The following is a 24,438-nucleotide window of genomic DNA, read 5'->3' on the forward strand; positions in this document are numbered from 1 at the left end:
TTTAGGCAGGCAAGAGTGGGAAGGTACAAATTTACCTTTTGAAAAATTGGCCCTATTTGTGTGTATTTCAAATGATCGGAAAATACACTAATTTTGACCTGAAAAATAATAAAGGTTGGAAAGTGATTTGTTGGGGAGCAAATTACAAATAACCCATGCGGGTGTCTGCATGCTACACTATTACATAAAGGCATCTTTTCATGAATATATATATATATATATATATATTGACTTATTTTTATTTATCTTACACAAATCAAAACGCAAAATCAAATATTAAATACTCTAAACAAAAACATAAATGTACCTGCGTCTTTCTCTCTATCATAAAAAAGGACAAACAACTCAACAAAGGTATCACAGTGCAGCTACCAACACCTACTTCTGTCTGTCTTAATTTCCCACTAGCCTAATCATGGACAACAAGAAAAATAAGATGAACTTCAACAAAGCCATTTGCATACATACAACATCATGGGTCTACTCAAGATTACAACTAATAACGAAATCATATCATAAACAGAAAGCAAGAGTTCCTACCAGAGACATCAAAAGATTAGTATCACAGGAAAAAAACTTCCATCTTTTCAAGAGCAACCGTATAATTGATGAATATAATCAGTATCACATCGCGTCTGTAATCAAAATTTAATGAATCTATGATAATATACTGTGTACAGCTTCACGAACCATGTCGAAATTATCTGTCATCTTTTGCCCCAAGGGAAGCAACGGCATCCCTGAAGGAAAGAACAGAAGAAAAAACTTGTTGAAATTACCATCTTAAGAAACTAGTAGGATCATGCTATTGGCTAACTTCATTTACTACAAAACGAACTCTAGATTTTGAAGACGTAAATACGCCCCATACGGTCATATTTTACACTATGGATTCTGTTTGGTCTTGAGGGGGGAAATAGGTAGCGTAAAATATGACTGCGAAGAGGGTAATGTAATTTTTTGAAATTGAGAGATTATTATATAATATGCCTAACCTATCCGCTTTTTCTTTTACGAAATTATTGCTGGTAGATAGATTGGAGAGTATAGGAGCTGAAAGTATATCTGTTTACCTTTGCGTTATCATTTCCATATTGCTTCTGACCATTGGAATGAGATGTTTCAGTTGGCACCACGGGTACCTTTCCGGTGTCGCTATGTTTCTCTTCTCTTACTCTGTTGAAAATGTGAGTGTATCCTTCAGCCGATGCAGGATTTGTCTCGTCCCAATCACCAAATTTCGGGACTGCAGGGCTTCGGTCAGGCTGCAATATGCACGAGGACATCATGAATTTGTAATAAGGAGAGAATATGCGTCAGGTTTATCCACTTTTAGGGTAACCTTGTGAAGTGTATCTGAAGGCAACAAAAGGACATTACCGAGTCATCCCCTCGTGTAACAGATCTCAACCGAGATCTTCCAGGAGTAGACGGTGCTAGGCCGTGGCTCCCTTCAGATGTAGCTTTCCTTTCCCAAGAAGGAGAAGAAATTCCACTAGTCCTTCCTCCAACTCTTGCCTGGGAATGCGGATGCAATGGTGAGTGGTCGACACTCCGATCAGACCCCACACTCTGCCGACCAACCCTACGAGGTGTGTCCCCTGCGCTCGAGCCGCCATGACGATGACGAGGCGAGTTAGAACTATTTCTCTGGCCTGCCATCTCGTGGCGCAATGGAGAATCCAAAAATCTTCTCATGTCACCATCTTCTCGGCTTGACCGACGATCGTGCCTCGGCCTAAGCATTTCTGGAGCCCTCAGTGGTTCTGGTTCCGGTTTATCGCTCCCAGTTTGTCCATGACTATGCTGTTTGTGAGATGAGTCATTTGCAGGTTTATGAACTTTTACATTAGGCAAACCGGTTGATTTCCTTAGTTCATCCTCTTCTTGGCTGAACTGCCGCTCATGCTTTGGTGTTTTTGCTTCAGATGCTTTTTGAACCTTCGGTTCAACTTCAATATTTTCCTGAGGCTCGATTTGATCCCCCGGGACAGTCTTCTTCCCCTTCCTGGCATTATCAAAGTACATAGTGTAGGGGACTTCTTCACTGTCCCAGTTGCCAAATTTCGGTACTTGTGGTCGCTGTCAGGAAATAATATCAAGAACATGCTCGGGCATATGAAAGCACAATCAAGAATAAAAATAAAAGACGGTCTAGAATGTGTCTACTTTCACGTAACTTCCCAAGTAGTCTTTTTCTGACCCATTTCTCTATGCAATAAAACTAAAAGTGCATGTATATACACAAAAAATGTTATTATGCAGTTGCCCGATAATAATTTTCTACAATTGCTTGATACACTGTCCATGTTCAAATTCAACTTAAGGTACTCATCATACACAAAACTCGTAATTACCAATGACTTAAATTATAGAATTCATAAGATGAGAAGGTCGGAAAATTAAGGATTGGAATATTATAGCTTTGCAAATGATAATCGCCCTCCCTGCACTTATGTCAAATTTGGGACTAAAATAACAAAATATAATGATTGCTAACGTTTTCCCCACAGTATGTATCTCTTCTCATATGTCCTTGAAAACGAAAATGCATGTTTCTATATCACTGTGTCGAATGCTACCATACAGTCTATCTTTTAAAAGATATCGGTCATCTGAATTATCTATAAATAGCATGACGAGGAACTCTATCATCGACCAGATACACTCCAGGTTTTAGCGCAGACCTTTTAGATGTGCTTCTGGATTTGCAATTTAAGGGATAATTACAATAACTCTCCTTCAGTCGTAGGCATCTTACAGAAGAATCCAGTGGTTTTGAAAAATTACACAGACACCCCACTTTTTACATCACAAATTCCATAGTGAATATGAAATGTCGGAATCTGTAATATAAAACAGGACTGCAGAGGATTCGGTGAAATTTTTCAAAATCGAGGAACTCTTCTACTGCCTTAATGTTCTGCTAAATCCTTCGGGAGTAGTCCTCGAAATAAAAGGAAAGCAACCCAAAAACAATACTAGGCTGCAAATTTATTTGAAGTTCACTAGCTATCATGTGAAGATGTATGATGATTTGTTTCAGGAAGACGATCTACTAGCACGACAAGTTTCAACACACCAAACAAGAAGAAACAAGAACATAGTATCTGATCAAGAATTGCCTAAAATCCCAATTGTACGCACAAGACTCAATAGTTAATTCAAAAGAGTTGTCATATCGAGAACTTCATGTAATAATCTAAATGGACTTTATATCCGATGTTGTTGAGAATTTGGAACCAGTGACAAAGATTAGGAAGAACAATGTCATCCTTTCCTGGATTTATGCAAATCTTGGACGGAATAGCTTATACGTTTTCAAACTTAGATGGTGTTTGGCTAAACTTGTTTAAAAGATCTTATAAGCTCATTCATCATATTAGATGTTGGTATGTTAATTTAAAAATAAGTCCATGGATCAAATAAGACTATGGCTTATAAGATAGTAATGCCAAATTTGTAATTAATTTGAAGGATTTTATTAAGATCTTAGAACTAAGTTAGCAACTCCGTACTCTAAAGAACTTATAAGCTCCTAACATCCTAATTTTAGAGCTCTTAGTTATTTTCCTACAAGATTTACCGAACATTTGTAATACCAAATAATCTCTCAAACATCTTGTGAGATGTTTTAAGGACTTATAAGCTCACCAGAACACCCTCTTAAAGCCGCAAACAACCTTTCTTGATTCCATATCCGTCTCCAAGATCACGCAATCAGCTCCCAAAACACAATTAAACTTCATCAATTTTACAAATAAAGATCCCATTATAGCTTACTTCGCCCTCAGTAAATCAACAAGAATTCTAATAAAAAGCCTCCTAAAAGCACACTTGTGTAATAACACGAAAGATCAATGCACAATACCCAAGCCGACAGAATATGATTCATGATCTGCAGATGTAAGAAAATAAATGTAAAACATAACAGATGTAATATCAGCTCCCAAAATACACAGAAAACCTTATAACTTCTGCAACATATACAATCATAAGCATTACAATAAATTACCCATTCTTCCGCCAAATTAGGAACGACAGATCAAAAGGGATCATTACTTAGAATCTCAGAAATGCATTTAAATAAACGATTACTGATGAGGAATAATGGTAAGAACACACACACACACACACACACATATATATAATATAGATCGAGAAAATCCAGGAAAGAACACTAACTGCCATTTATGTTCCACAAGGGCGAATCTTGAGCAAAACCAACTAAGTTCAGCCGAAACCCAACTGGAGAGAGCTGCTAGTAAGTGTGTATTTGTGGGGTGGGTGGGGGGGGGGGGGTTGTTTACCGAGTGACTGGATGCATTGGTGAAGTTTGACCTGTTCAGGACGAGGTCGATACCTAAATTCGGAGGTGTAAAAAACTGAAAAGGGCGAGGACAGATAGGCAAGTGAGAGAGAGCACGTGCTGCTACCGGTTATTGTACTGTGCATTTAATGTGAAGATGTGGTCTGTCAGCTACTGTAATGAAACCAACATGCTAAGGATGTCATTCTTATACAATTCATTGTCCCCAAAAAAAGAAAGAGAAGAAATTCAAAAAACAATAATGTACTTTTTACACTCTTCAATTAGTCAAATCCCGTGTTATTTTTGTTGTGATTCTATAATATTTCTATTCTCATCTCATTGACTAACTCAAGGTTTGTTTGTTTGTGGGAAAATATTTGTTCGTATAAAAGAAATATTTTTTCCATACTTTACTATAAAGAATATATCACATGAATTATAATTATTTTGATGAGTGGAAGTAGTAGGAATTGAAAAAAAGAAAATATGTCTTCAATATTGGAAAATGTCAAAAATTGAAAGAAAATATTTTATTGCTGATCTTAAGAGAGATGCAACTATTTTAAAGAAAAAGAGTTAATAATCTAGGTAAAATAGATATAAAACTTGATGCGTTTAAAAAACGCATCGTTCTAATGGACATGCACAGTCATTCAAGATTTGGGTGAAGCGAATGCAAATCTTGAAGGGGGACATGCAAAAAAGGTATTAGCACTCCGACATCCAAATTAGTATTGGATTTGATATGGAATAAAGCTAAAAAGTAAATAAATATGATTGAAACTGAGATATGGTGAATGATATGCGTGAAGAAGTGTAAGAACAAGTAATAATGTGATTGTAGAGTGCTTAGAGAGTGAAAAAGATGGTTTACAGAGTAAGAGAAGTGTGGGAGATGTGAGGGAACATCAGGAAGGTGTCATAAAGATGATGAAAGTGATGTTACAGTGTGTGGGAGGTCTCATTGAGGTGTGAGAAACGTTAGGGTGTGTCCCCGTATAGAGGAGTTATCTATATTTATAGGGAGTGTCCCCTGCGATGAGGCTCGGCACATTTTCTTCATTCTCGTGGAGAAATGGATAAGGGTCGTTTAAATAAGTCATTATTTATTCTTATCTTCTGTTAATCTTGTTGTTGAATGTTTATCTCCGAGTTTGGAGGACCTTTCATTAGCGAGAACTCCTAAGGCTAGAGAGTCCTAGCAGCCAAGGAGTTCAGGGCTTTGGGGGGGACCTTCCTCGTCTGTAAAGAGTCCTAGCTGTCAAGGATATCCTTTTTGCTAGAACTGATGTGGTTCTAAGGTGAATGCTAACCTCTGAGCTGATGAAGTATTATATGGGAGAGTGGCTGTCACGTGTGTGGGCCTTTTGACTCGAATATTTTATTGGACAAATTAATTATATTCAGTAAAATGATATAATTAACAAATTAATTATTCTTAGTAATTTCTCTAATTAATGGGGCACAATTAGCCATTTTAAAGAATTTAATCATATATCATCATTAAAGATAAATTAAAAAAAATTAATATTCCTATATTAACTTATCACATCAAAATTAGCCACAAAATTAAACCTCATATTGCAAAGTGTTTTTAGCATCTTGACAACGTAACGGATGAATACCATTTTAATCAACCAATCTAGACAATACGCATAATCTGGAAATAGTCTCATATAACTACAATATAATTCCACATAATTAAGCTCATGAAATGCCACCTAATTATCCCTATCGTGGGCTTCATAGATAATTCAATAATTATCATATTTCTTCATATCAGACAAATTATAATCTATGCACACATAACACATTCAACTATACCAGAATACTATTTAGAACATAATCTTTGCTTATACACATATTAAGAATAATTTTTCTTTTAACAAACCTGTTTATTCAAGATCATGCTAATTATCTCCACATAGTCAAATTTTCTCAAACATATGTATAGCATGACTGAGAAACATCTATTATGTTTGGATTTGTGTTTTAGTTGTTTTGTTTTGTATTTTGGAAATAGAGAGAGAAAAATAGAGATAAGTGAGTGTGTGTTGAAAATAGATGATATGTTTGGATTTGTATTTTGGGAAAATTTAAAATATTTTAAAATAAGTGGTGTAGGTTTGATGTTGGGATTTGGGAGACAAAAATCACTGTTCATTATCAAATTATATATTTTATATATAAATATGTATATATATAAATATTTTATGTTTAATGTTGTACTTTTGGGAGGCAAAAATTATTGTTTATTGTCAAATTATGTCTGTTTTATATTATGTATATATATATTATATATAGAAAATTGAAAAACAAAAAAACAAGCAGATAAGGTGTAAAAATACAAAAACAAACATTGAGTGTGTTTTATCTTATCTCGAGAAATGCATAGTAACAAATCCAAACAAAACCATCGTATCTTTCCCCATTAATAGTCAGAGAAAATGATTAAAATGTACCTTTTTCGTCCACCATCCAAGTTTTCACATTCTTCATCTTTAGATTGTTGTGGAAAATGGTGTGATTTGTGTTTATAATCATATCTCAAAATAATTTTATATATAAAATATCATTATATATATTATGACAATTACATATAGTACGAAAATGAACGAAATAAATTTAGAAATTAGAAAAGTTGCACCGATGAAGAGTCACGGCACTTGTCGCTGACCTAAAGCCATGATTGCCTCCCTACGTGCAGGTTTTAACGGCTGACCATGACTCCAGAATAAAACTCCATTAGCTCTCAGCAGTGTCTCATCCCATGTGCACGACCACGAGGAGACTAGGAACCAGTCCACAGTCACGTTGCAAAAACTCTACAAATATTTGTGGGAATATAAAACATTTCTCAACTCATAAGCTATACAAAATCTATATCTCTCTCAATGTGCCAAATGAAGAAAACTACAAGGCCCTTTAAATAGTTGTAAAAATTTGACGTTTATAAAATATTAAGTGGCCTAATTAAAACACATTATAATAAATTCAATTATAAATAGGTCACATAAATATATAAAATATAATGGTCAAATACTTATTAAATCTTATAAAATTATAATTAAATCATTATAATAATGGGACCATAAACCTCAAATAAATATCAAATTAAACCGGCACATTAAAATCAAATAAAGTATTGGAAATAATTTGACAATGTAGAAAATTTTAAAACTTATTTCCAACAATATATATATATATATATATACATATATCATATGGCAAGCCGAGTCCTATTAAAATGAACGAAATGAGTAGGGTTATAAATGACTCAAATCGATCAAGTCGAATACATCATTGTTCAACTTTATTTGAATTATTTATCGAACTTAAAATATTAAATTTGAATTTAATTTGATTATTGAAAACGATATTTAATTAAATCAAATACAAGTAGAACTCCAGTAATTTATGAAGAAATATATAGGTACAAGTCCGGTACATTAAATGAGCAATAGAAGCTATATATAAAGAAAACACCATAAGGAATCATATCTCAAGTTATATTTAATTAATATATATTTTTTAAAGTTATAATTAATTTTTTAAATATAAATTTAATTTTCCACACATATTTGAGTATGTTATATGTACCAATATATATATAGAGAGAGAGAGAGAGAGAAAGAAAAGCTAATTAATTTCGTAATTGGTTTCAATAGAAAACTCATACTACACATAACACGTTGTTTCTTAATTACTAATGCCACTGCAAATCAAACTCAGATATTGACTTCATTTACACTACCAAAATATATATATATATATATATATTTAAATTATGGCTAATTTTCATAATTAAAAATTAAAAAATCATATTAAATAATTATATAATCACAGTTATAAAATAGTTGTTGACCGTGGTATTTGCGAGGGCGTCTAAAATATTTGTAATGCTCTTAACTACGACAAATAACTTTTTCTTAATGAAAAATCTATATTTTTGCAATGATTTTATTTTGCCGTGGTCAATAAAACTTATTTACCATATTTTTTAGCCCATAACCATTAAAACGGTAGTCAATAGTCTTTTTTTTTTCTACTAATTTCACTAACTTAGCTTCAATCACATATATGTACAGACAAGACCCAGTGAAAAATTCTTATTCATATCAGATTTGGTCTAATCAAATCAATTAGAGAACAAATGTATCATATTCGTTATATAATTGATAATTTTTTCTAAACTGTACATCAATTGCACTGTAAGTACAATATACTTATTATATAATTAATTTAAATTTGATCAAATCGAATTCCAACCTGATCCATTCCGTCAAACTACACATTTCATGTGTAGTTTAAATATTGTTGGTTTATCAATTTAGGGAACTAATAGAATCGACAGCAACGATCCTCAAACCCGCCTACCAATTAATTAATCCAAAATCATAGTGGTGATAAGAACAAATCCTCCTGGCCTACGTACCCATCATAAATAAGTAGATAACGGGAAATCTTAGACACCATAATTATAATTATTTAAAAAAAAAAAAAAAGAGTTTGAGATCGTGACATAATTGAAATTGCTCCTAATGTCGATATAATATCTCTGAATATCGACAATTTGGGCTATTCATCAAATAAAATTTGCCTCAAATGGGCCTATTTAATATTAATATTTCCTCAAATAATTTTTTTTTTTTTAATATCAATACGTGACAATTTATAATGCAAATTGTGTTTGACGTAAACTCAACCTGTCTTAGTTTTTCTTTGTCATCGCCATCGCCATCGCCATCGCCATCAATCCCATCAAATTCAACAATCAAATATTACATAATTATTGGTTAAATTTGGACGTTCATTAGAGAAAAATGCGATTTTGATCTATTAATTATAGAATTGTGGCCCTTTCAGATTTTTCTAACTTAAAAATTATAATTAAAAACTGATGCATTTAATTCAAATCTTGCCCAGAAAAAAGAAGCTAAATTTGTGTGAAATAATCACATATCTTACACGTAACCCAATCAATTCGGTGCTTGTTAACTTTTTTAAGCTACTTTTATTAATGTGACGTGAAGAACCTAAGGGAAATGCAATTTTTGTTTTATAACTATAGCGGGGGTACACTCCAAATTTCATTAGAAAAAAGATTGCAAATAAGAAAAAGGCATCAAAAAATTAAAATTTTTCAAATTAAAGAGGTCAAGGGACAATCATGTGATAATTTCCAGTGAATTTAAGTGCATATGAACTATATGTGCCTAAGTTTTCATTTGCAAATTCAAAATCAAATAGGACCAGAAATGCTAAAATGCATGTTTCTCTCAGAATTTAGGTCATTCGGTGTTTTCGTCCTTTAATTTTTTAAGTAAGATTTTGGTCCTTTATCCTTTTAATTTTCGTGAGTTTAGTCTTTTTTTTTTCGGGGTTCATCATCCTTGCCGTAAAAATGCATGTGCCTCTCACGTAATAATTTAAAATTGAGGATTTTGCTCCTATTTCCTCATTTTTGCCAGTATTTTTGTACTTTAACTTTCTACAATAGCATCTTGGTTCTACATCTTCTTAATTTTCACGATTTCAGTCCCTTTTTCGTCGGAGTTCACCCTTTCTCACCGGAATAAAATGACTAAAATCACAAAAATTAAAAAGATGTAAAATCAAAATACTAATTCAGAATTTAAAGAATCAAAACGTCAAATAATCTAAGTTAAACACGGGACTAATCCGACCAAAAATACCACCCACCCCTATTGCACTTTTTAATAATTTAAAAACTTGTCGGCAAATTTAAATAATAATAATGAACGTATCCCCCCCCCCCCCAAATAAAAAAAAGGGAAGAAAAAGAAAGTATATTATGGACAGAAGATATTTTTAGAGAAAAGGAATAATATATTATGCATACAGGTAAAAGCATGGGAATATAAATAGGAGAATGCCCTATCGAGGCCTATTGCATGGAGGTGATATAGCTGCTAAACAATAATGGTCACTGCAGACAGCAATAGCAAGGGCAGCTGCCGGAGGGATGTCCGACCGCCCATGGCCACTTACAGCCCCAGCTTGTGGGGCGATATTTTCTCTACCCTTTCTTTCGACGATCAGGTATATATACATTTCTACATACATTCCTATTTATGTATTCTTACATATTCAAATATTTTTTGGAGGAAGTATATAAATGTTAATATTAAATAATTTCTATTTTTAGAGTTTAAATTTTTAAATAAGGTGGTCGTTAGACATAGTATTGGCACGAGACTAAATAAGAAATTTTGAGTTCGAATTTTATTGTCGTCTCTTTATACAGATAGAGGAAAAAATGCATATCACCCTCTGTAATATCCGAAATGTTCATTTTATCCCCTTGTGGAAAAAAATACTGAATTATCTTTCTGTGTTGTTCAAAATAGAGCATCCCTCACGCGATTTTGTGGGGTACACGAGCCTTTTTTCAATTTTTTTTATTTTTTTAATTTTAAATTATAAAATTATATTTATAATATTATTTAAGAGTCATTGAATCTTAATTATTTGAACCTAAGATCCAAATTTAATTAGTTGATCGATGGCCCAGATCTTATTTTGATTCGAATCAATGGTATGAATTTAAAGCTTATATTTTTATGTAAAATATATTTATAGAAATATATAAATATTATATATATCATATATGATTTATTTATTTGTAATATATTATATATACTTATATATATACAAAATTTTAAAATATATAATAGATATATGATATATATACATAATATATATTATATATAATGTATACATGTATGTATAGCCCCAACCCCCAATCGGCCGCCCCCTTTTGAGAGGGTAATACACCACCTTTTTTTAGAGGGTAATTTATTCTATTTTGAAGAATACAAGTAAGTAATTTGATATTTTTTTTTTCAGAGGAACATTTCGAATATTATAGGGGGTGGTATGCATTTTTCATATATATATATATATATATATATATAAGATTTTGTGTGTAGAGTTTGTATGTGAATGTGAAGGTGTAGAGATATCAATATTAAACAAATTTTTATATCTAATAATTTAAACGTTTAAATTCGATGATCGTCCAGCGCTAAGTTAGATACATATGTGCACGAGTTTCTTCGACTTCTAGCCTTTATCAATATCACTTGAACCTGAAAATCAATTAAGTAAAATATATCAAATGAAGTCATAAGAAAATTAGACAGAGTAGATCACTAAGATTTCCTAATTCTATTATTAAACTTATTTTATCTGATACTTCATCTCATATAGATTAGGAATTAATAAGATATGCAACAAATAAGAATCGGTCAAAAAATTTAAGTGCATTCATTAAATATCATTTTTCAGTGAGTTGTTCATAGTAAAAATAATTATAAATTCGATGGGTTTAGAGGCAATTCTCTCATCCAATAGACTTGCGGACCCGAGGCATAAAAAATGGTATTCTTTTAGATAAAAATTATTAATTGAATATCAATTTTTTTTAAACTTAGATTTTAACTATGTTTTTTAATTGTAAAAAACATCTCGGTCTCGCCTACAGACACAAATGTTAATAGCAATTGGCCAATCATGATCAATAAATATCTGCTATGATTTTTTTATTTAAATACGATAATTAATAATAATAAAAATTTATATTTCTTTTAGTCATACGTGCATAATGTAATTTGCGTGGACCTCTCGTGGGGTTAGGTATTTTGGCAAGAACCATCCCTGATTAATTGACCGTTCAATCAATTATCAAAGTAGAGATAAAATTATAATTTTACTAATATAAAATACTAAGAATTAAAGATAAAAAATAAATAATTAATTATAACGTAGCATCCAATATTAATATTACCAAGAATATTTTTTTAATATATATTATTAGACTATCAATTTGATTTTGATTCCACGATTCGAGCAACTAGTAATTTTTTTCACTAAAAATCGTAATTTTAATTATGTAAGTACGATGAGGCGACAATTTTAGTTTTATATGGATCAATTCTAAAAATTCTATCCTAAAATTTTAAAAGTTCCGTACATCGAAAAAAATAATCAAAATTTGCTAAAATATTATTAATTAATAATAAAAAAATTGGGTTCACAGGTACAGAAAAAATGTGTCGAAGCCATGGAACCGTTGAAAAAAGAAGTAAGAAGCATGTTAATGACAGCAAATTCGATGAAATTGATTGCACTAATTGACAAACTTGAGCGTTTGGGATTGGCATATAATTTTGAGACGGAGATTGAAGAGAAACTCCAAGAAATTTCAGAAAACGAGGATGACGACTATGATTTGTTCACTACCGCACTCCGATTCCGTTTGCTCAGGCAACATCAGTATCATGTTTCTTGTGGTATGTCCTCTCTCAGTCTTGAGTGAATCGATTAAAATTATATTATAATTTTTAATTATTAATAATTAATATTTGTCAATTACTAATATATTAAATATATAATTAATTAAAATTCATTTAGTTGGTGAAGTTGAGGCTCTTGTAATTTTAAGGTTATGAGTTTAAACTCTATCAATGAATGTGATGTTACTCTGCTCTAGTAATAGGTGTTGATGTTTTATATTGATAATAATAATCGAGTTTATTCAATAAATAATAGTCAATCGCTTTTATTTAAAAAAATATGTTAAATATATAATTAACTAGTAATTACTATCACATGAGATTAATAATTACTATTAAAATAGATTAATTAATACCCGTATATTGGTGAGACTCAGACCTATGACGTCTCTTGTTTATGTACGTAATTTTAAAGAAAAGATAAAAGAAATTTGTCACTTTAATTTATGAACTATGAAAAAAAAGCAGTATTTTGAATTGTATTTTTTATTCCGAATTTTGTTGCATTTTTTATTTTAATATAAAGACGCCAAGTATACAAAAATTACGTAATTTATTATATAAGAGAATATTTTATGACATGCATATGTTAAATGGCATATAAAATGCAGTGGGATTTGACTGAAAAATTCAACCTTTTGAACCACAAAAGGTTTGTCAGTGGACAACATTTAATATTGTCCGAATTTTAAAGATTATGAACTAAAAATAATGGTAAGAAATTATTATTAAACATAGTTAAATAAAATCGATATACAAATTTAACTAATTTATCCACTACGGGAAAATATTATAGCCCTACTTATAAAAATCAAAGTCAATAATCGTTACATGACCGTAGTCAATATCTATAAAGTATGATTACTTAATTTTAGCAATCACAGAAAAACTATAGTTAAAATGTTATATGTCTGATAAACAGGTGTTTTCGACAAATTTACGGACAACCTTAGTAGTAGTGACACTGAGGGTCTTCTGAGCTTGTACGAAGCAGCCCATGCTCGGATTCATGGCGAAGGCATCTTGGAAGAGGCTGTAGCATTTACAACCCATCACTTGACTCGCGTTTTACAGCAGTTAGAGTCTCCTCTCAAAGACAAAGTGAAACGTGCTTTGGAGCAGGCGCTTCATAGGGGTGTTCCGATCATCGAAACGCGTTTTTATCTTTCTCTCTATGAAAGAGATGAGTCGAGGGACGAGCTCCTTCTAAAGCTAGCCAAATACAACTTCAGTTTTCTGCAGAATTTGTACAGGAAAGAGCTCTGCCAAGTCTCCAGGTAATCTTGGATAGAATTTTCTATTTTAAATCACGTCACATCGATTTTTTATTTCAAATAATATATACACATTATATGTCTAAATTTCTTTTATAAATAAAATTAAAAAAAAAACATAATTTTTGTACACGTAGTATATCTATCTTATAGAAATAAAAAATCCAATATAATTTGAAAAAAAAGTCCAATTTGATTCTTGAACATGGAGTCATTTGAATTGTTTTTTGTTTTTTCAATCCCTCGCATAATTTCAAATCCATCCATTGAAATGGTTTCAAATAGGAGCAAATCGGAAAAAAATGTATATATATTTGATAGTCTAATTGGATGAAATATTGAATTGATAGTCTAAACCAAATAAATCACGTGAAATTTATATAGGATGAAATATAATTTTAGTTCTGTAAATTTAAGGATGATAATTTTGATTCTATTGAATTGAAAATTCGCAATTTGGTCTTACAATTTTAAAAATTATGACAATTTCAGCATTTTCAGCCAATTTAGCAGGAAAATTCCAGGCAAAGTCATTTCCTAAGAAAACAAAAATATTTTGCACTCTCATGTCATCAAATTTTTCGAAAGTCTGATGCTGTGGAATTTTTCAATCGGATTGGATGGAAAAGACCAAATTTACCATAATTTTTAAAGTTACAAGACCAAATTATAGATTTCAATTTGAACTAGAAATTGTCACTTCCCTAACTTAAAGGACTAAATTATATGTGTGTTAATGTTGCATGCAATAGTTTACCAAAAAATTTGCAATAAAAAATCCAATCCGCTCGATTTGATCATAATGAAGTCTTTTCTGTTTATGTATACTGAAGGTGGTGGAACAACTTTGACCTCAAAACAAAGCTGTCATATGCAAGAGACAGATTGATCGAATGCTATCTCTGGGGTGTGTCCATCCATTTTGAACCTCAATACTCTGACGTTCGAATCGCAGTTGCAAAAAGCATGCAAATGGTATCGACTATGGACGATACGTATGATAATTATGCTACGCTTGAAGAAGCTGATCTTCTAACTGAGATTTTGGAAAGGTATGAGTAAGCTTTCAAATTTCAATTTCGTCAAATTTCTGATGGAGACGACACGCACGTGTCATGAGCTTCATTAAGTCTTAATTTAATGAAACTAAACTTTGCAACTAAAATTACAAATGTTTTGATGTTATAGGATACAATGTGGTGAGTTAAAAAACAACGAAATCAAATCCTAGAAATACTAACTTGTGGACGTAAAATGCCGCTGTCCTCCAGAATTACTCATCTTTACATATATTGAATTTTTTTAGGTGGGATATAAAAGAAATTGATCGACTCCCGGATTACATGAAAATTTTCTATCGATTCGTCATGAGTATATATGAAGATTATGAACGTGAGGCAGCAAAACAGGGGAAGTCATTTGCAGTTCCCTATTTTAGAGAAACTGTAAGTCCCAACTCCTGATCTATATTCTATTTACATAAATCATTCTTATCATTTATATAATCACAACCTAGCAGACAAAAAAAGCGTAGTTTTTCTAACTAAGTCAACGTTTCTTGGGGAGTGTAAGTGTAATTTTTCGAAAGTTATGGTAGTTTGTGTAAATAAACCAAAAGTCGGGAAATGTAGATATAATTATTTAATTACAAAATCCTCATTCATTAAATTAACGTCTTTATAAGTTTCATGATCTTATTTTATTCAAATACTTTAAAAAAATATTTTTAAATAAAAAATCCAAAATGTTTTTGAAGATATAAGAGCTTATAATACATAAACTGGCTGTGTGGATGATGGATCATGCATGTCAGGTGAAACAACTGGGCAGGGCTTACAACCAAGAGCTAAAGTGGGTAATGGAGCGAGAGATGCCTACATTTGAAGAGTATTTCAAGAACTCAGTGATTACGAGCTGCATTTACGTGATGTTCACTGCTCTCGTCCCAGGAATGAAATCTGTTACCAAAGAGACCATCGACTGGCTGCTGAGCGAGCCTAATATCGTCATATCCACCGCCAGGATGGGTCGACACCTCGAGGACTTGGGCAGCCATGAGGTAAGCTTGCGTTATATATTACTCTTCTTTGTACTTCACTAACAGTCGGAAAAATCGCATTTTACCTTCCACAAGTTTATGCCATTTTGTGATATTTGGTCCCGTTATTTTCTAACTCACCATATTGCATCTCATAACTCTTGAAAAATTGCAAGTTTAGTGTCAAGTTTTAATTTCGTGAATTTTTTTATTAAAATAGCACGTGAATGGCATGAGCGCGGGTAAGTCTTGAGGGGAATAAAGACTGTTTCTGAATAGCATGCTTTTGGAGTTACGTGATGTAACGTGGTGTGGTGAGTTGAAGAACGATCGATGGGACTAAAATCACAAAATGACTAAATTGTAGGACGTAAAATGTAACTTTTCCACTCACCATGTGATGTGTCAAGCTCTCTCAAATCGATCGGATTCAAACTAATTATTCCTTCTCGATTATGTCTGCATCTGAAGCGCGAGAACAAGGGTGGCAAAATGCTCACCGTGGTCGACTGCTACATGCAACAACACGGTGCATCAAAGCAGGAGACGCTTGCAAAGTTCGCAGAGCTAGTCGAGGATGGATGGAAAAATGTGAACACGGAGTGGGTGGCGACGACTTCCGTGGCCAAGGAAATGGTGGAGCAGCTTCTCAACTATGCCCGGATAGCAGAAGTCACTTACAAGAATTCTGAAGATAATTATACAAACCCAGATAAAGTTTTGGGACCCCAGATTGCTGCTCTGTTTGTTGATCCCGTTGTTATTTGATTTTTGCATGCTAAGTTAATCGTTTGAAACTTATGTTTCAATGTCTATCCCTAGACAGTTGTTCTTGGATTTATGTTTGGTTGTATTACAGAATAAGGTAGTTAGCTGAGGATTGAGCAGTAGAGCTTTCCCAGCTAGCTACTTCTGTTGTGGTAATAAAGGGGTGTTTATGTTGTTAAAAGATAAGGTCATATGTCGCCGTAGTTGTGTATTAACAAAACGTTGATGCAAGAGTTAAGACTCCTCAAATTGACAAAATCAAATACACCCCTTCCATGGGGAATCCTACTTTGCAGTCTTAGATAATTTGTTAAACTATTTGATGATCCATATGGGCATTTCCAGAGCCCAAGGATCCATTTTCCCAATGGGTCATAAGAACAAGGAATTCCTAAGCCTAAGTGACCTAGACTATGCTGACTTGGCCTTAGAGGCCATGTATGAGAAATATAATATTTTACTATGATTAATTATTATGATTAAAAATAAAAAATTATAATTAATATTAATTAATTATTTATAAGTACACAACGGCTATTAGTTGTTATTTTTATAAACGAGGCTAAAATAATCTAATCATAACTAAAAATCATGAAAAATATTGATCAACCACAATTAATTCTTAAATTTTTGCATGATTTTATTTGATTACAAAAAAAATGTTAATTTATTATAATTTTTAAGACATTATATGTTATAATGTACCGAATAGTTTATTTATTTATAGGATCATGGGATCATGGAGGTATAGAGATTGACTATCTATTGTTATTTCCCGACAAAATGGTAAATGTATTGAAATAAAAAAAATTAAAATAATTAAACCAATGTTTTAACCACGCATCGTGTTACTACTATAACGTGGATCTCACGTTTATTCAATAGATTAATTGAATTGGATCAAGAACACTAACATTTTATGTAAATAATACTGAACATCCTCAAAGATCAACCCCGTCTTTATAAGCAACAACACCCTTCTTCCTAGTAAAGTGAGACGGTTGCGTTTCTTCGTTCATGTCTTCCCTCTAAAAATAGTTCAAACCATCAAGATAGAATCGACACTTGATTCTAAAATTTGGAGAAGAATATATAAAGAAAGGGTGGGGCAGAATGTTTTTTAGTCTTTTAAAATAAGGGTAGAATTTTTTTTTGGTACCATAATTATAGCAAATGATGCTTTCATTTACATAAAACTCAAAATCACGTCTTTGTAGTCCCAAAAAATATGATTTTGGGACTTTTTAGTAGTCCCAAAATCACAATGTTATTTCAGTTTCAAATAATGTCTTTTTGGTCCCAAAATCACAACAAATATGATTTTTTGGGACTAAAAATACATGATTATGAGTTTTATGGGATTAAAAACATCATTATGGTATTAAAAAAGATCCTTCTCTTATTTTATAGGACTGAAAAAGCATTTTGCTGAGAAAGGGTGCTAAATATACTACTTTTTTGGACTTAATACCTTTAATTGTTTTTTTCAGTCTCCCCTTCCCTGAATAGTTACTCTTTCTGGTGCGTTTATGAGCTAAGGCTAGGGTTTGGGCTTGAATTTTTAATAAGAAATTAAATTAAAATTTTAATTGAATTAATTCAATTAGTTAAATTTAAACTTAGATTACTACAATCAATTTGAAAGTCCATATAATTTAATAGAGTGGAAACTCAAATCTAATTATCAAATTAACTAGTTAATTGTAAGGCTAATCAATCCAATTAACTAGCTCCTTGTGATTGCATGATTTAATTAATCAAATTAATCCAATTATTTAATTATCATCATTGGTCAATTTCATGTAAATTATTAAAGTTGGTGAAGTTGAGGCCCTATGACCTTAAAGGTCATGGTTTTGAACCCCACGATGTGCGTGGAATGTTGTTTCTACTGATTGTTGCAATGGTCCTTGTTAGATATTGATATTTGAGAGGAACGATTGTAATCGATTTATTTCAATTAATAATAGTTCATAATTCTTACTTCAAAAAAGAAAAACTCTTTGAGTGCACTATTCAGCTATATTGGCTTGTACACGTACAGTTTATTCAACAACTATGTTGTGTATATTAATTAAATTTCATTTAATTAATCACTTTTAAATTAACACTTTACTTTAAGAGTACCCATTACAAGTGGATGATAATCTAATAACGGTACATGATACTAAAAATTAGTTGAGTCCTAGTGAACTCGAGTCACGGGCTCCATGTAAAAATGGTCCTTCACAAGATTATTGTTTAACTTCAAGTCTAAAGACTACCTAATGCACTATTTTAACCAAGGATAATCTTGGCATACCAATCATCTTGTTAGGCTTCCATATGACTTCTCCTACGGGCCAACCGTTCAGTAAACTTAATAACCCCTTATCAAGATCCACTAAAGTACGCAAACGGCACACACCATTATTTATTAAATACAACAATATTACATGAACGCATCACTTAATGCAAGTATAGGTTAATTATGGTCAATGTCCCATCTGGACTGCTCTATGACTTAGAACATTTTAGATCAAATTATAGGTACACTCCTGAAAAGATGTTAGTATAACACATATCATGGAGTTTTTGTGTAAACTTTTGATACTCATATAAGGTAATTACAATTATAACCTCAAGAAGTATACTTGTAATTATACAACATACATAAAATATTGGGTAAATTATATTTCACCGAACTATGCTCGTTTTTATATTTTGGCATCTAAATCTTTTTTTTGTCAACTTACATCTCAACTTTGTGAAATTTGCATTTTATCATATATGATCATTTTTTTTTGTTGATTTTTTTATCGAAAAAACATCACATGTTGTGCATAAGTGAAAAATATCACATCACATAACCCTTAAATATCACATGTATACTGCATGTAATGTTTTTTGACAAAAAAACTTGGTGAAAAAATAGTTATAAACAGCAAAGTGCAAAATTTCGTAAAGTTGAGATGATAAGTTGACACAAAAAAAATTTAAACGACAACAAATAAAAGCGACCATAATTCGAGTGACAAAATATAATTAATCTTAAAATATTTGTACATTTAAACATAACCTCAACGAACGACCATGTAATTCACCCTATTACTGTTCAAAAAGCAAGTGGCCTTATTACTGTCAACTGTACATAGCTTTAAGCGCAAACGAAAGATCCCAATCCTACACTATATATGTTTCCATTTCCAATAGATTTTTCTCTCCGACATCTTTCCAATAATTTGCTGGGAGCAAACACACACACACACAACACACATAGCAATTAGCATGCATGATGACGTTAGAATTAGGACAGTCATGTGAGAGAGAAAGAAAGGCCTGTTAATGCTATTATGAATCGACACCCTTTCCTTAATCGGCTAAGTCATGTCAGCCTGAGGTGATGGAAACCAAAGGCATCACGAATCCATACCCTCCTACCGAATAAGTGCTTTTATAGCTTTTGTTGGGACGCTGGGGGGATCATGTGCTGATGATACATTGCAGCTTCTGCTTGTAAGCTGATGGAAGCTCAGAAAGCTACTTGTGTTGGAGCTATTCTAGGCAAAAGATGACAAGGAGATAGAGTTTGGTTGATTCTGGTTATTTACAACTTGGATCATCATTCTCCTGCCACATAAATACTATTTCCCAATCACTCATACCATGCCTACCTCCTTGGGATTTCGCTCTTTCATATTAAATGATTCTTCTCTCTAACAGTTTAAATTTTTTAAAAATGAAAAATACAATCTCTGTCCTGTAATTATGGAGGGTGACACTTTTGATTCTCTCATATTTGTAATTGAGGGCTATAATTTCTTCAAAAAAGAAAAAAACTAACACATTTAGTTCAGGTATCGCTGAAAAATGCTAACTTCCACGTAAGTTAGCACGTGCTTGGTACGTAACCCCTTTAATTTAATTGGGAATTTTTTTTTAATTTTCATATAAGTTTTGCTGATGTGGCATTTTTGACCTAGTAACATTTAGAATAAATGTGGGCCACATTCTATAGTTATAGGGTCAAAATTACACTTTTTTCTTACATTTCTCATGCCACATTAGCTGAAAAAATTAGAAAGCCCTAAATAAATTAGGTCACATGCAACGCATGTGATAGTTTTAAGTCAATTTAGCATTTTTCAACGAGTTTTAGACCTTTTCTTCTTTTTTTTGGTTAATTATAGCGCTCAACTAATTGCAATTTACAAATCGAACAGGAGTGAAAGCCCACCACCTTATAGTTTGTAGATTAAAATTGCATTTTGCCCTTTATCAAAATAAGTTGTCGTCTACACGACATCAAAGTCAAGTCTAATAAAATATTTTTGGTTCAAATATTGCTATCATTTATTTATAAAAGAAAGGTTGTACGTGCAGAATTTTCATACTTAGAGGTCTATTAAAATATTAATATTAAATAATTTTTTACAATAACAACTTAAAAACTTTTAAATGAAGTGACTGTTTTAACATAGCTGAGGCTTTTGGGGGATCAGAGTTGGGTTTTAGGTATTTTTCTAGTCACAAATTGGCTGATGATTGAAGTTTGATGAGCTTTTGTTGTTGACTTCTTGTTGACTTGAAGATTTAAGACTTTTCTCTTTTTTTTTTAATTGAGGTTTAATCCCCCCACCCCTCCCAACCCCATTCCGAATAGGTTTGTATCTTATGTAAATGTCTCAACTCTCAAATTATATATATATATATATATATATCAATAATATTAATAAATGATAATATTTTATTTTACATTTAACTAATTTATTGTTTTTTAATAAATAATATTATTTTAGATTTAGGTATTTTTAACGTAAACTTTGATCTAAAATAAATTATATAATATAAAAATACATTCAACAAATTTTTTATTTTTTTAACAAGTGATATTATTTTAGTTGTAGGTAATTTAATATAAATTTTTTATCTAAAATAAATTATATGATACAAATAATACATTTATGATTCAACTAATTTTTTATTTTTAATAAATAATATTATTTTAGATGTCTGTAATTTAACATAATTTTTTGTCTAAAATAAATTGTATAATACAAACAATATATTTAGATAATTTTTCTTTTAATTTTTTCAATAAGTAATATCATTTTAGACTTAAATACTTTAATATAGTTTTGATCTAAAATAAATTATATAATACAAAGAATACATTCAACTAATTTTTATTTTCAATAAGTAATATCATTTTAAACTTGGATATTCTAATGTAGTTTTCAATCTAATATGAATTATATAACAAAAACGATACATCAACTACTTTTTTTTTCAAAATGTAATATCATTTTAAATTTAAATACTTTAACATAATTTTGTTATCTAAAATAAATTATATAATATTGTAAAAAAATAAAATGAATTATATAATGCAAATAATTTATTCGACCAATTTTTTATGATTTGTATTTCTTAGATAGCGTTGGATATATGCAAAACTACTTAAGGATTTACATTTAATACCATAATTTTTTAATAACCAATATTAAATATTAGTTATAAATATAAAAAAAATATATTAAAGAAACCAATGGGGGTGAGTTCGGTGTGGGTCTAGGATAAAGTTCGAGACCTGCTCCGGACCTTACTGGGTTTCACTTTATTGGCTCCAGACTAGCCCCTGACCCCACCAACAAGTGTACTAAATTCGTCCCGACCTGAGCGGGGCTCTAGCTGTCCTGGCCTCGTTGCCATCTCTATCTAGAACCAGGTCAAAATGTTGTTTTTTCTTAAGTTAGAAAATATGGCATATTTAATATTTTTACTATTTTTCATCTCTTTTTAATTTGAAAAGTATTTTATAAATCCATGCAAGTGAATTAATTAAAATAATTTCTTACCTAATGATTGGAGAAATGGAGAGTTAACACCAAAAAAATAATTTTATTGTGTCGAGACTTTGCTACACATATTTTACTGTAAATTTTGTTACACAATTTAGAGGCGCTTGGGGGAAGAAATAGGCATCGCAAAATCTTTGGGGTTCGTCGCAAATTTGGAACAAGATTATTTCATGACCATATTTTGTAATAGAAGACTATGACTAGGTATTTGCAACGACTTTACGTTAAATATTTGACAAAATTTATTAAACATCGAATTCACCACAAAGTAGTATCACAAACCTTTTTGAGTTTTATAGCTTACCACAAGTGTGTTGCAAATATATGTCACCAACGGACAAAAATGCTTCAAAATTGTGATGGAAGTATCGCAAAATTTTATACGACTTGCAACAATGAATTTTGCAAATTGCAATGAAAATAAATGTAAATGTTACTCTAGCGACGGAATTGGACGACCATCAGTAGTCATTAGAGACTGACATTTATAATTTGCAACAAATCGTGATAGTCACAAATATAATGAGTGACATGTCCATCGCAAAAATTGTTGCAAATTCTATAATAGTCGCAACAAAGTGTAGCAATCTTAAGCTTGTTGCATTTTGTTCGGTCAACGACGAACTTCACAATGCACTACTAATAAGTCGCGTATCCCCAATTTGCAACATTTCAAAGTTTTATTGCAAATGCCTCAATGATGTAACTACATTGCAAAAGTGCCGCAAACTTGCGACAGAATCATTTTATCCCACGTTTACGACTAGAATTTCAGTGTGATTTTGCGACGACGGTTTCTTCAACCAAGGTCCTGCCAAAATTTGCAAAAGAACGAATGCCCCATAATTTCGCCGCTCTTTTCTGATAAAATTATCAACTTTTAAAACATAAAGGGTTAAAGTAAAAAACACATGATAGGAAAAATAAAATCAAATTCCGATCAGATTTTTGCTAAAAAGTGGTCGGACGTACTACTTTGAAATAAAATGTAAAGTTTAGAAATGTTAATGTGAGAAAATGAAGATGATCGACTAAAATGATTTAAAATACAACTATAGTATTTACACTTTAGGGAAAAAATATATTAAATAATTTTATCAAATATATTTATAATCTTATACGTAGAAAATTAAGCAAACTCATCGAGTGTGCGGATAATGCTGGCAGTTTATAACTTGAGTATAGAGTACAAGATCATAATTAATAATATCAACTATTTTATAATTTAATTAAAAATATAAGAAGTCAATTTTTGTTATTTTTTTCTTTTTTATCACATGGATAGAATATTTTAAAGAACGATATACTCTCATTCCTTAAAGATTTTTGTAACTTGTGTTTCGTCGATTAGATTTTAATGAGAAACGTACTTAATATATAACGTTTTAACATAAATTACCATCAAAGAATAAGAGAATGAAACTGCAATTTTATGATCATATATTTAATGTATTTTAATTATATTAATGAAGTAATGGCAACCGTTGCTAGTTTATCGATCCTATATATATATAACGTATTTTATTAAATAAAAATAAAAAATTGAAATAATTATTTCTCTATTATTTATTTATTTTATTATTTCTCTACTATTTATTTATTTTATTTTATCTAGTAAAGAAATTAATATTAATTAATTAAAATAATTTGCAACGATTATCCTATTTTAAATATAAATATTAAAATAAAAAATTATAAAAATACGTACCGTGTTTTCGATTTGGAGACTTTGCCGTGGACTCACAGTCTCCACTCGAAGAATAGCAACAAAGAAAGGCAGAAACACGACTCTTAGTTAGAACCTCCACAAACTCCACATCCATCTGCTTCCAAATCAGTGACTGAAACTTCTGCAAAAGCGCCCACCTCGCATTGGGAACCGGACAAC

General features: G+C 31.3%; 2 protein-coding genes across 3 annotated transcripts; one reads left to right on the forward strand and one right to left on the reverse strand.

Annotated features, from left to right (window-relative positions):
* Positions 1 to 442: 442 nt before the first annotated feature.
* On the reverse strand, positions 443 to 4,450 carry LOC105180017 (RPM1-interacting protein 4). Of its 2 annotated transcripts, none has more exons than XM_088882714.1 (4): positions 4,186 to 4,450; positions 1,381 to 2,082; positions 1,074 to 1,265; positions 443 to 740 (listed from the first exon to the last, which is right to left on the reverse strand). In XM_088882714.1, exons 1-4 carry the CDS (start codon positions 4,189 to 4,191, stop codon positions 708 to 710), a joined length of 933 nt encoding a protein of 310 aa, XP_088738840.1. In that variant the 5' UTR covers positions 4,192 to 4,450; the 3' UTR covers positions 443 to 707. The 2 variants fall into 2 exon arrangements, with proteins under 2 accessions (XP_088738840.1, XP_088738841.1); XM_088882715.1 differs by lacking the exon at positions 4,186 to 4,450 and adding an exon at positions 3,655 to 4,167.
* A 5,761-nt stretch (positions 4,451 to 10,211) lies between these two features.
* Positions 10,212 to 16,896, forward strand: LOC105180301 (gamma-cadinene synthase). Its single transcript, XM_088882713.1, has 7 exons — positions 10,212 to 10,375; positions 12,375 to 12,627; positions 13,553 to 13,907; positions 14,738 to 14,956; positions 15,211 to 15,349; positions 15,718 to 15,963; positions 16,414 to 16,896. The coding sequence occupies exons 1-7, from the start codon at positions 10,256 to 10,258 to the stop codon at positions 16,708 to 16,710; spliced, it is 1,629 nt and encodes a 542-aa protein (XP_088738839.1). The 5' UTR covers positions 10,212 to 10,255; the 3' UTR covers positions 16,711 to 16,896.
* Positions 16,897 to 24,438: the final 7,542 nt, after the last annotated feature.

This window comes from Sesamum indicum, linkage group LG7, assembly GCF_026168435.1.
Source record: "Sesamum indicum cultivar Baizhima isolate 11 linkage group LG7, ASM2616843v1, whole genome shotgun sequence".
NCBI classification, from domain to species: Eukaryota; Viridiplantae; Streptophyta; class Magnoliopsida; order Lamiales; family Pedaliaceae; genus Sesamum; species Sesamum indicum.

What these genes read in the sequence shown, in the direction of transcription:
- LOC105180017 (XM_088882714.1), bottom strand. An exon ending in TTACACGAGGGGATGACTCG is followed by an intron (nt 1,266 to 1,380) that starts GTAATGTCCTTT and finishes TGCATATTGCAG; the next exon opens with CCTGACCGAAGCCCTGCAGT. An exon ending in ATGGAAATGATAACGCAAAG is followed by an intron (nt 741 to 1,073) that starts GTAAACAGATAT and finishes TCTTTCCTTCAG; the next exon opens with GGATGCCGTTGCTTCCCTTG.
- LOC105180301 (XM_088882713.1), top strand. Translation starts at nt 10,256, where the DNA reads ATGGTCACTGCAGACAGCAATAGCAAGGGCAGCTGCCGGAGGGATGTC. An exon ending in CTAACTGAGATTTTGGAAAG is followed by an intron (nt 14,957 to 15,210) that starts GTATGAGTAAGC and finishes GAATTTTTTTAG; the next exon opens with GTGGGATATAAAAGAAATTG. An exon ending in AGGACTTGGGCAGCCATGAG is followed by an intron (nt 15,964 to 16,413) that starts GTAAGCTTGCGT and finishes CTGCATCTGAAG; the next exon opens with CGCGAGAACAAGGGTGGCAA.